The following is a 12,507-nucleotide window of genomic DNA, read 5'->3' as shown; positions in this document are numbered from 1 at the left end:
TTAACCCTGGTGTCATGGCTAAATTACCAATCTGGCTTTCATACCATCATGGTCACCTAATCATCCCCATCTTCCATTTGGCTCATTCATCCCTCTTCCTCTCCCCTGTAACTATTCCCCAGGTTGTCATGTAAATTAAAAACAACTTAATTAATACTTCAAAGTATTTGTACCTAGTTATTTTAAACCAATGCGCGCACAAAGACACACACACACACACACACACACACTCACACATAGAGTATAGTGAGAAAACATCCTTCAACAGTGGAGATGGTAACACTTTATTTGGATAGTCTACAAACTAACTATATACTAACCCTAGCTCTAACCCTAAGCTTAACCCTTGCCCTAACCCTTATTCTTAACCTAACCCTATTTATCAACAGATCATTTGTGGATAGTATGATCATCTGTAGAGCATCTACAGATGGAAAATCCGGACTATCCAAATAAAGTGTGACCGAGATTAATTGTTGATCTCTGCTGTGGAGAGCCAGAGAGAGGGGGGAGGGGAGAGGAGAGGAGAGAGGGAGGTTGTGGAGGAGAGGGGGAAACACTGGCTTTCAGAGGGAAAAATAGCCAGGGAACCAACCCAATAGGAGGCTTGTCCACTGAGAAGGAGAGAGGGAGGGAGAGGAAGAGAGAAGAGGAAGAGAGAGGTAAGGGTAAGAGAGACAGAGAGCAGAGAGACAGAAAACTCTCGACTTGATAAAAGAGGGCAGGTACCATTGGCAGGTAAGACAATATTTGTTGTTTCTTTCCTCAAGGGGGGACGCTATTAGATGTGACACGCTCGATAACAGCATGTAAACAGAGCAAGACCAGGAGAGAGTGTGTGTGTCTTACAGTGTGTGAGGTGTATGTGGGACGAGAAGTGTGTGTTTGTGTGTACGTGTCTTGGCAGAGAGGCTGACGTGAACAGAGCCTGTGTGTTTCTATAGAGATGCTGAATGAGAGTGGTACTGTCCTCTCCTCCCAAAGAGAGAGCTTGCTCTAGAACGCTTGTTGCTTCTGGAATGCTTGTTCCTTCTGCTAAAGTTCTCTCACAAAGCAGATTCTAGAACGCTGCTGCTCTGCGACATTCAGATAAATAGTGACACACCTATCCATTTCGTTAAGCTAAACATGCTGCTTTCTTGTTGCAAGTTGATGGAAGTGTAGTACTTGGTGGCTAAAAGACTGAACTGAAAGTGAAGTTATTTTTCACAGTCAGACTTATGAAAACATTGCTTTGCTGTGTTTGGCTATATCGCGCTACCCTCTACAGCTCTAAGATTTAAATCACATAGGGCTTGACAACTGTACAGGTGTCTGTCAAGACGTCAGTCTGTCTGTGCGTCTGTCTCTGTTTTTCTGTCTGTCTGTTTGGAGGTGCATCAGAGAACTGTTCTGACATGTATAGACTAATTATAGCTGCTAGGATTGGTAGGTCACAATTATATACAGATTATTGTTGATCAATGTCTTTGAAAAGAGAGGAGAAGCTTTCTGAAATCTCCAGAAACATCTGAGGAACGTTCATTCCTTCATAATGGTCTGTGGTCTGGTCAAAATGCGCTGTGGTCTGGACTGGTTCTGTTGAATTGGATCACTGTGTTTTTACACAGCAATAAAACTGTCAATTGAATTAATTATTGACAAGAATGCAGGCTGCATCGGAAACATTGTGAAAATGGATCATTGTTGATCATACAACATCTATCTATTGTCTAACACTTGCTATAAAACATCTATATAATTCTGCCAAAACATAGTTTCTTATTTGACATTTGGCGAAATGTCCTTTAGAATGTGGGTCACCCAGGAGTTTAGACAGCCAGGCTATATATCTGCCTGCCATCTCAAGCAGGCTTAACAATGCAGACAGTCCAAAGATTTTCCTTGCTTGTCTGCAGAACCTCCTCTTTCTGTCTCAGTATTTTCCAAATGGTGTGTCACAGCCAAGCCCTCTTGGGATGGAGCTATAGCCTGTAAGGTAAACCAGTAAGGTTGACGTGTTACCAGTCACATTTCTGACTAGACTTTAGATCTCCACTCAATAGAGTTGCCAACCCTTTACTCCAGTGGAGCAGTAAAGATAAATCCCGGGAGATGTTATATTGACTCAATTAAATAGACAATGGAAAAGTTAATAAAGTTGAAGGATTCTAATAATCTTTCCAGGATGAACTTGGAGCAAGTGGGCAACTCTTACTCAGATGTGCTGAACCCGGAGTATTGGAGTGTTATCTATCTATATGTGTTATCTATCTATCTACTTTATATATACATATATACAACCCTAACTCACAGACACATAGCTGTTACTATAGTATAGATGTGCAGAACTCCAGAATGTAATCTCTCTCGTTGTCTACCAACAGCCCTAACTCTCTGTCCTTAAGTCGTAACATCTTGATGATAGCTGTTGGAGTTCTGGACTACTGAGAGAGGAAAAGTGAAATCACACTCTGGGCTGAGTGGCATTGCCAGGAACACGATTAGTTTGGGAGGAAGGGGAGTTCAGAGCTGTTTATCCTGGCCTGGACAGACTCTGGCTGGGAGAATAGTTTTGCAATGACTCTCAGCTATTTATCAGACTCAACAGAAGCCTTTCTCACAACAAACAAAGCACAGAAAAACATAGTCAATCCCACACTTTTGTAAGATGCTGATCCATAACACCTTGTATTTTTGTGAGTAGTCACTTGTTGTATCTTGGGAACTCTGCCCAACAACTGGTTTGATGTGGTCTCCTGTATGCTAGGCTGTGTGAGAGAGAGAGAGAGAGAGAGAGAGAGAGAGAGAGAGAGAGAGAGAGAGAGAGAGAGAGAGAGAGAGAGAGAGAGAGAGAGAGAGAGAGAGCTGAAGACAGAGTGGGAGACATAGAGAAAAATAGAGAGCGAGAGAGATAGAGATAGAAAGATACTGTAGCTCACTACTTAGGGTCCCCTGCTAGGCTGGGCGTCTCAGATCTCCAGCCCCTCTGTTCCCCCTCGTTAGGATCCACTCACACTGGACCAAGGGCTCTATTCAATCCGCATCACGGAAGTTCAGCTTTACAGCGTGATTGAAAGGCAATGTTCCCGCTTTACCGGAGACTGCATTCACGGTAAATGCTGCATGTGTCAGCTCAATCTGAAATTACCTTAACATTTATAGCGTGGAATCTGTAATGCTTCAGTTTTACAGATTGAATAGAGCCCCAAAACACACAATGGAGGCTTTATCCTTTAGCTCCCTCTATTACTCACCCTTCACTTCCCTCCCTCTTAAAACTCACCCTTCACCTCTCTCTCTGTACAGCTGTAAAGGATAAGCTAATGCTTCACCCAGTCATTAAAGAGAACCATGTCTGCATGCTTCGCCTGCACAGGTCACTGCTCTCAACTCAGCCTTTATATAAGCAGATTACCAAACCCCTGCAAAAGGCTAGAGGAAAACATTTACTGTAGTGGCTGCTAGCAAGTAATCCACTTTAAACTTTTAAGTTTAACGACGCATTCACAACTCCCATTTAAACTGCATAACAAATGATTTAGAAGCAAAGTCATAGTACATAAAGGGGCATATATAAAAGGTGCTTATATCTGGTTCTTTACCAAATGTCATATTTCCCATAACACTTTTGACAACATCTCCTTTTCCTCCCCCTCTCTGTCTCTGGCGCTCTGTCACTGTCTCTCTGTCTCTCTGTCTTTCTGTCGCTCTGTCGCTCTGACTCTGTCTCTCTGTCTCTGTCGCACTGTCTCTCTGTTATTCTGTCTCTCTATCTCTGTCGCTCTGTCTCTCTGTCGCTCTGTCTCTCTGTCTCTCTGACGCTCTGTCTCTCTGTCGCTATGTCTCTGTATCTCTGTCTCTATCTCTCCGTCTCTGTCTTTCTGTCGCACTGTCTCGGTCCCTATGTCTCTGTCTCTCTGTCACTCTGTCTCTCTGTCACTCAGTCTGTCTTTCTGTCTCTGTGTCGCTCTGTCTCTGTCTCTCTGTCTCTCTCTCGCTCTGTCTCTGTCGCGCTGTCTCTGTCTTTCTGTCTCTGTCTCTCTGTCTCTCTGTCACTCAGCCTCTCTGTCGCTCTGTCTCTGTCTCTCTGTCGATCTGTCTCTGTCTCTCTGTCTCTCTGTCGCTATGTCTCTGTATCTCTGTCTCTAGCTCTCCGTCTCTGTCTTTCTGTCGCACTGTCTCGGTCCCTATGTCTGTCTCTCTGTCACTCTGTCTCTCTGTCACTCAGTCTGTCTTTCTGTCTCTGTGTCGCTCTGTCTCTGTCTGTCTCTCTGTCGCTCTGTCTGTCTCTCTTTCGCTCTCTCTGTCTCTCTGTCGCTCTGTCTGTTGCTCTGTCTGTCTCTCTGTCGCTCTGCCTGTCTCTCTGTTGCTCTGACTGTCTCACTGTCGCTCTGTCTGTCTCTCTGTCGCTCTGTCTGTCTCGCTGTCGCTCTGTCTCTGTCTCGCTGCCGCTCTGTCTCTGTCTCTCTGTCTCTCTGTCTCAGTCGCTCTGTCTCTGTCTCTCTGTCGCTCTGTCTCTGTCTCTCTGTCGCTCTGTCTCTGTCTCTTTGTCGCTCTGTCACTCAGTCTCTGTCTCTCTTTCTCTGTCTCTCTGTCCCACTGTCTCTGTCTCTCTGTCGCTCTGTCTCTCTGTCACTCAGTCTCTGTCTCTCTGTTGCTCTGTCTCTCTGTCGCTCTGTCTCTCTGTCTCTCTGTCGCTCTGTCGCTCTGTCTCTCTGTCTCTCTGTCTCTGTCTCGCTGTCACTCTGTCTCTGTCTCGCTGTCGCTCTGTCTCTGTGTCGCTCTGTCTGTCTCTCTGTCGCTCTGTCTGTCTCTATGTCGCTCTGTCTGTCTCTCTGTCTCTCTGTCTGTCTCTCTGTCACTCTGTCTGTCTCTCTGTCGCTCTGTCTGTCTCTCTGTCGCTCTGTCTGTCTCTCTGTCACTCTGTCTGTCTCTTTGTCGCTCTGTCTCTGTCGCTCTGTCTCTGTCGCTCTGTCTCTGTCGCTCTGTCGCTCTGTCGCTCTGTCTCTCTGTCTCTCTGTCTCTCTGTCTCTCTGTCTCTCTGTCTCTGTCTCGCTGTCGCTCTGTCTCTGTCTCAGTCGCTCTGTCTCTGTCTCTCTGTCGCTCTGTCTCTGTCTCTCTGTCGCTCTGTCTCTGTCTCTTTGTCGCTCTGTCACTCAGTCTCTGTCTCTCTTTCTCTGTCTCTCTGTCCCACTGTCTCTGTCTCTCTGTCGCTCTGTCTCTCTGTCACTCAGTCTCTGTCTCTCTGTTGCTCTGTCTCTCTGTCGCTCTGTCTCTCTGTCTCTCTGTCGCTCTGTCACTCTGTCTCTCTGTCTCTCTGTCTCTGTCTCGCTGTCACTCTGTCTCTCTGTCTCTCTGACGCTCTGTCTCTCTGTCGCTATGTCTCTGTATCTCTGTCTCTATCTCTCCGTCTCTGTCTTTCTGTCACACTGTCTCGGTCCCTATGTCTCTGTCTCTCTGTCACTCTGTCTCTCTGTCACTCAGTCTGTCTTTCTGTCTCTGTGTCGCTCTGTCTCTGTCTCTCTGTCTCTCTCTCGCTCTGTCTCTGTCGCGCTGTCTCTGTCTTTCTGTCTCTGTCTCTCTGTCTCTCTGTCACTCAGCCTCTCTGTCGCTCTGTCTCTGTCTCTCTGTCGATCTGTCTCTGTCTCTCTGTCTCTCTGTCGCTATGTCTCTGTATCTCTGTCTCTAGCTCTCCGTCTCTGTCTTTCTGTCGCACTGTCTCGGTCCCTATGTCTGTCTCTCTGTCACTCAGTCTGTCTTTCTGTCTCTGTGTCGCTCTGTCTCTCTCTGTCTCTCTGTCGCTCTGTCTGTCTCTCTTTCGCTCTCTCTGTCTCTCTGTCGCTCTGTCTGTTGCTCTGTCTGTCTCTCTGTCGCTCTGCCTGTCTCTCTGTTGCTCTGACTGTCTCACTGTCGCTCTGTCTGTCTCTCTGTCGCTCTGTCTGTCTCGCTGTCGCTCTGTCTCTGTCTCGCTGCCGCTCTGTCTCTGTCTCTCTGTCTCTCTGTCTCAGTCGCTCTGTCTCTGTCTCTCTGTCGCTCTGTCTCTGTCTCTCTGTCGCTCTGTCTCTGTCTCTTTGTCGCTCTGTCACTCAGTCTCTGTCTCTCTTTCTCTGTCTCTCTGTCCCACTGTCTCTGTCTCTCTGTCGCTCTGTCTCTCTGTCACTCAGTCTCTGTCTCTCTGTTGCTCTGTCTCTCTGTCGCTCTGTCTCTCTGTCTCCTCCGCTCTGTCGCTCTGTCTCTCTGTCTCTCTGTCTCTGTCTCGCTGTCACTCTGTCTCTGTCTCGCTGTCGCTCTGTCTCTGTGTCGCTCTGTCTGTCTCTCTGTCGCTCTGTCTGTCTCTATGTCGCTCTGTCTGTCTCTCTGTCGCTCTGTCTGTCTCTCTGTCACTCTGTCTGTCTCTCAGTCGCTCTGTCTCTGTCTCTCTGTCGCTCTGTCTCTGTCTCTCTGTCGCTTTGTCTCTGTCTTTCTGTCACACTGTCTCTGTCTCTCTGTCACTCAGTCATTGTCTCTCTCTGTAACGCTCAGTCTCTCTGTCGCTCTGTCTGTCTCTCTGTCGCTCTGTCTGTCTCTCTGTCGCTCTGTCTGTCTCTCTGTCGCTCTGTCTGTCTCTCTGTCACTCTGTCTGTCTCTTTGTCGCTCTGTCTCTGTCGCTCTGTCTCTGTCGCTCTGTCTCTGTCGCTCTGTCGCTCTGTCGCTCTGTCGCTCTGTCTCTCTGTCTCTCTGTCTCTCTGTCTCTGTCTCGCTGTCGCTCTGTCTCTGTCTCAGTCGCTCTGTCTCTGTCTCTCTGTCGCTCTGTCTCTGTCTCTCTGTCGCTCTGTCTCTGTCTCTTTGTCGCTCTGTCACTCAGTCTCTGTCTCTCTTTCTCTGTCTCTCTGTCCCACTGTCTCTGTCTCTCTGTCGCTCTGTCTCTCTGTCACTCAGTCTCTGTCTCTCTGTTGCTCTGTCTCTCTGTCGCTCTGTCTCTCTGTCGCTCTGTCACTCTGTCTCTCTGTCTCTCTGTCTCTGTCTCGCTGTCACTCTGTCTCTGTCTCGCTGTCGCTCTGTCTCTGTGTCGCTCTGTCTGTCTCTCTGTCTGTCTCTATGTCGCTCTGTCTGTCTCTCTGTCGCTCTGTCTGTCTCTCTGTCACTCTGTCTGTCTCTCTGTCGCTCTGTCTCTGTCTCTCTGTCGCTCTGTCCCTCTGTCTCTCTGTCTCTCTGTCTCTGTCTCGCTGTCACTCTGTCTCTGTCTCGCTGTCGCTCTGTCTCTGTGTCGCTCTGTCTGTCTCTCTGTCGCTCTGTCTGTCTCTATGTCGCTCTGTCTGTCTCTCTGTCGCTCTGTCTGTCTCTCTGTCACTCTGTCTGTCTCTCTGTCGCTCTGTCTCTGTCTCTCTGTCGCTCTGTCTCTGTCTCTCTGTCGCTTTGTCTCTGTCTTTCTGTCACACTGTCTCTGTCTCTCTGTCACTCAGTCATTGTCTCTCTCTGTAACGCTCAGTCTCTCTGTCGCTCTGTCTCTCTGTCGCTCTGTCTGTCTCTCTGTCGCTCTGTCTGTCTCTCTGTCACTCTGTCTGTCTCTTTGTCGCTCTGTCTCTGTCGCTCTGTCTCTGTCGCTCTGTCGCTCTGTCTCTCTGTCTCTCTGTCTCTGTCTCGCTGTCGCTCTGTCTCTGTCTCGCTGTCGCTCTGTCTCTGTGTCGCTCTGTCTGTCTCTCTGTCGCTCTCTCTATCTCTCTGTCGCTCTGTCTGTCTCTCTGTCGCTCTGTCTGTCTCTCTGTCACTCTGTCTGTCTCTCTGTCGCTCTGTCTCTGTCTCTCTGTCGCTCTGTCTCTGTCTCTCTTTCGCTTTGTCTCTGTCTTTCTGTCACACTGTCTCTGTCTCTCTGTCACTCAGTCTCCCTCTGTGTCGCTCAGTCTCTCTGTCGCTCTTTCTCTCTGTCGCTCTGTCTGTCTCTCTGTCGCTCTGTCTGTCTCTCTGTCGCTCTGTCTGTCTCTCTGTCACTCTGTCTGTCTCTTTGTCGCTCTGTCTCTGTCGCTCTGTCTCTGTCTCTTTGTCGCTCTGTCTCTGTCTCTCTGTCCCACTGTCTCTGTCTCTCTGTCACTCAGTCTCTGTCTCTCTGTCGCTCTGTCTCTCTGTTGCTCTGTCGCTCTGTCTCTCTGTCTCTGTCTCACTGTCGCTCTGTCTTGTGTCTCTCTGTCTCGCTGTCTCGCGGTCTCTGTCTCTCTGTCTCTCTGTCTCTGTCTCTCTGTCTGTGTGTGTCTCGCTCTGTCTCTCTGTCTCTCTGTCAATTCAATTCATTTCAAAGTTGCTTTATTGGCTTGGGAAACGTATTTACATTGCCAAAGCAAGTGAAAAAACTCAAACAATACAACAACAACAAAAACCAACAAAGGAAATTAAACAACACAAAGACAAAAACAATCAGACATTAACAGTAAACATTACTACACAAGCAAAAAGTTTCAAGAGAGTAACGGGGGTCACACATTTTGCTGCTGGGATTTGATTTGTGTTCGAATTCTTTGTGGGTTTGTTTAATTTGAGGGATGTGTCTCATATGGTCGTACATTTGGCAGGAGGTTAGAAAGTGCAGCTCGGTTTTCACCTAATTTTATGGACAGTGGTCACATATCTTGTCTTCTCTTGAGAGCCAGGTCTGCCTATGGCGACCTCTCTCAATTGCAAGGCTATGCTCATTGAGTCTGTACATAGTCAAGACTTTTCTTAGTTTTGGGTCAGTCACAGTGGTCTGGTATTCTGCCGCTGTGTACTCTCTGTTTAGGGCAAGGTAGCGTTCCAATTTGCTCCGTTTTTTTGGTTGATTCTTTCCAATGTGTCAAGTAGTTTTGGTTGGGGCTAATTGTGTTGCTGTCCTGGGGCTCTGTGGAGTCTGTTTGTGTTCGTAAACAGAGCCACAGAACCAGCTGGCTGAGGGGACTCTTCTCTAGGTTAATCTCTCTGTAGGTTAGGGCTTTGTGATGGAAGGGTTTGGGCATCACTTTCCTTTAGGTGGCTGTGGAATTTAACAGCTCCTTTCTGGATTTGGATAATTAGAGGGTATAGTCCTAATTCTGCTCTGTATGCATTATTTGGGTTTTGTGTTGAGGATATTTTTGCAGAATTCTGCATGCAGAGCCTCAATTGGGTGTTTTTCCCATTTTGTGGATTATTGGTTGGTGAGTGGACCCCAGGCCTCACAACCATAGAGGGCAATGGGTTCTATAACTGAGTGGAGTATTTTAAGCCAGATCCTAACTGGGATGTCAAATTTGATGTTCCTTTTGATGGCGTAGAAGGCCCTTTTTGCCTTGTCTCGGGTCTGTCTGTCTGTCTGTCTCTCTCTCAATTCAATTAAATGTCTCTCTCAATTCCTCTCTCTCTCAATTCCTATCTCTCTCTCTCTCTCTCTCTCTCTCTCTCTCTCTCTCTCTCTCTCTCTCTCTATCTATCCATCCATCCATCCATCCATCCATCCATCCATCCATCCATCCATCCAGAACAATGAAGGCAGGTGTGGGACTCTACTCTGCCCTGGTGCTCTGTCTCCTGATGGGGGCAGTGTTCTCCCAGAGACCACGACCTAAGAAACCTCCTAAGCCTCCTAAGGCCACCAAGCGCCCCTCCTTCAAGCCTGACCCGCCACCTGATGAACTGGAACCCCAGGAGCCCACAGACTTCCCCCCTCCCATCCTTGGCCCCCCCTCCATGTTCCCTGACTGTCCCCGTGAGTGTTTCTGCCCCCCCTCCTTCCCCAACGCCCTCTATTGTGAGAACCGGAACCTCCGTACAGTCCCAGTGATCCCGTCGAGAGTCCACTACCTTTACCTGCAGAACAACTACATCTCTGTGGTAACAGCGGAACCCTTCAACAACGCCACCGAGCTGCGATGGGTTGACATGGCCAACAACCGCATAAAAAAAGTGGACAAGCAGGTGGGAGCTTTTTTCTATTTATTTATTTTGTTTATTTAGTTAGTCATGCATTCACTTATTTTCATTATCCCATCTTTCTTTTTTATTTAGCTATTTGTCTCTCTCTGTCTCTCTCTCTCTATCACTCACTGTCTGTCTCTCTGTCTATGTCGCTGTCTCTCCTTCTGTCTCTCTCTCTGTCTCTCTGTGTTCCAGGTGTTTGAGAAGGTACCCGGTCTGCTGTTTCTCTACATGGATAGGAACCAGTTGAAGGAGGTTCCTCATGACCTGCCAGCTGGGTTGGAGCAGCTCAGACTCAGCCACAACCAGATCTCCAAGATCCCCTCTGGAGCTTTCGGCAAGATGGAGCACCTCGCTCTGCTTGACCTGCACCACAACAAGGTACACACACATGCAAATGCACAAACATACACACGCATGCATGCACACACACACATACAAACGCATGCACACAGGCATGTATGCACACGGACACGCACAAACACACACACACATGCATGCACACACAAACGCACACACTCTCACACACTCACTCAATGTTAATTATCCCTGTGTATTTCTCTGTTGTGTTTAGTTGAGTGACAGTGACATGGGGAAGAACACTTTTAAAGACCTGAAGAACCTGGTTCAGCTGAACTTGGCCCACAACATCCTGAAGAAGATGCCAGCTAACATCCCCAACGGCATCACACAACTATTCCTGGACAGGAACAACATCGACGACATCCCTAAGTAAGCACACATGCATGCACGATGCAGGTATTCACACGTACGCATACACACATGATCTATTGACCAAAACATTGGTGTGAGATCCAAAACGTTGATTTGAGATCCAGTAAAGCACACAAGAATGACAGTGTGCTGAACTCTCTATCCTCTAAGCACTTGGAATTACAAACGTTTATTTCAACAACCTCGAAATACTGCAACAACCCACTATTTACAGTAACCCACTTGTCTTCCCAATGCAGGGACTACTTCCAAGGCTTCTCCAACCTGGCGTTTGTGAGGCTCAACTACAACCAGCTAAGTGATAAGGGAGTACCTAAGGCTGTGTTCAACGTTTCCACCCTGCTAGATCTTCACCTGGCCCACAACCAGCTCACCTCCGTCCCCCTGTTCAACCCCCAGCTGGAGCACCTGCATCTCAACCACAACAGCATTGAGAGTGAGTAGCCTAACATAAGGCCGTAATAGGTCTGTAGCATGACCACATTACAACCATAACAGCATTGAGAATAAGTAACACACAATGGAGATGCAACCATAAGTAACATAACCACGACAGCATTGAGTGACTTGTGTGTGTGTGTGTGTGTGTGTTTTCATGTGTCAGGTATTAACGGGACCCAGCTGTGTCCGTTCAGTCTGTCCTCTGAGAGTCTGACTGATGAGGCTCTTATGCCCAGACTCAGGTAATATAATATTCACAACACAGTTTGATTGATTGAATGAATGAATGAATGAATGATTGATCAATTGATTGATTGATACCCAACAGGTACCTGCGTCTGGATGGGAACCATCTGAGTCCTCCTGTCCCTCTGGACATCATCATGTGTTTCAGACACCTCAAGTCTATCGTCATCTAGAGTCAGGCCTGGACTTAGTACACACACACACACACACGCACACACACACACACACACACACACACACACACACACACACACACAGTCAGCAAATGGCAGCAAACGCATGCAGATGCACGCAAGGCCACACACAGACACGCAAACACGCTGAATTGGACACAAACAGACATGCGTGCACAAAGGCAGTCACACGCACATGCACAACAACACACGCACACACACAACCACATAACACACACACTAGTATTTTAGATGGGTGAAATGGTGCCAGATAACCTGAGTAAAATGCTAACTGTATGGCTTTGACAACTTCAGGAATATTTCACAGCTGAAAGATTTTAAAGCGTCAATACAAATATTTATAAAACTACGTCTTTGGAGCATGGATGTATCTGCAGTTACAGTAAGATAGGAGTTGTTTTATCTGTAAGTTGTGTTTATAATATTAAGGCAGTATAAGTACCATAGAATAATGGAACAAGTGGCGGATGAAAAATAAAGGTACATTGACTGACATGCTACAAATATAGTGTAGTTACGATTAGGGTATGATTACTCTTTGCACATTATGAATGTACTGTAACACCACATCTGGGGTAGGAGAGGAGCATAACAATGGCCAATACACAGGTAAGGCATTTGGTGAATGAAAAACAGGTTAAAAACGTGACTACCATGTAGTTTAAAATGTCCTCGGTGTATCTGTGTTTTTGAGGTACTTTGTATAAAAGTAATTGTATCCCTGTTTGTTTTGTATAAAGCAGTTCTGTACAAATAAAATAAATAAAATGCGCTCTTGGGCTAATCATGTATCCTTTCCTAGCCACATCATTCCTGTCCTTCTGAGTGTGTGTTCATTGTCGCCCTCTGCTGGAGCTGTCTGAAAGCACAGTCTCCACTACCTCCTCACGACCATGAAGCTATAATCCAGGGCTGCCCAACCCTCTTCCTGGAGATCTACCGTCCTGTAGGTTTTCAGTCCAGCACTAATTTGTGTTAAATTAGGGTTGGACTGAAAACCCACAGGACG

General features: G+C 47.2%; 1 protein-coding gene across 2 annotated transcripts; it reads left to right on the top strand.

The window, feature by feature from the left end:
- The first annotated feature begins 575 nt into the window (after positions 1-575).
- LOC121578149 (proline/arginine-rich end leucine-rich repeat protein) lies at positions 576-12,287 on the top strand. 2 transcript variants are annotated; one of them, XM_041892302.2, is made up of 7 exons: positions 576-662; positions 9,447-9,882; positions 10,078-10,263; positions 10,457-10,614; positions 10,857-11,053; positions 11,222-11,300; positions 11,387-12,287. In XM_041892302.2, exons 2-7 carry the CDS (start codon positions 9,451-9,453, stop codon positions 11,475-11,477), a joined length of 1,143 nt encoding a protein of 380 aa, XP_041748236.2. In that variant the 5' UTR covers positions 576-662; positions 9,447-9,450; the 3' UTR covers positions 11,478-12,287. The 2 variants fall into 2 exon arrangements, with proteins under 2 accessions (XP_041748236.2, XP_041748235.2); XM_041892301.2 differs by having other exon boundaries at positions 652-738.
- Positions 12,288-12,507: the final 220 nt, after the last annotated feature.

This window comes from Coregonus clupeaformis, chromosome 12 (assembly GCF_020615455.1).
Source record: "Coregonus clupeaformis isolate EN_2021a chromosome 12, ASM2061545v1, whole genome shotgun sequence".
Lineage (NCBI taxonomy): Eukaryota > Metazoa > Chordata > Actinopteri > Salmoniformes > Salmonidae > Coregonus > Coregonus clupeaformis.
The sequence above is the reverse complement of the archived record's forward strand: the minus strand, read 5'-3'. Positions and strand labels throughout refer to the sequence as shown.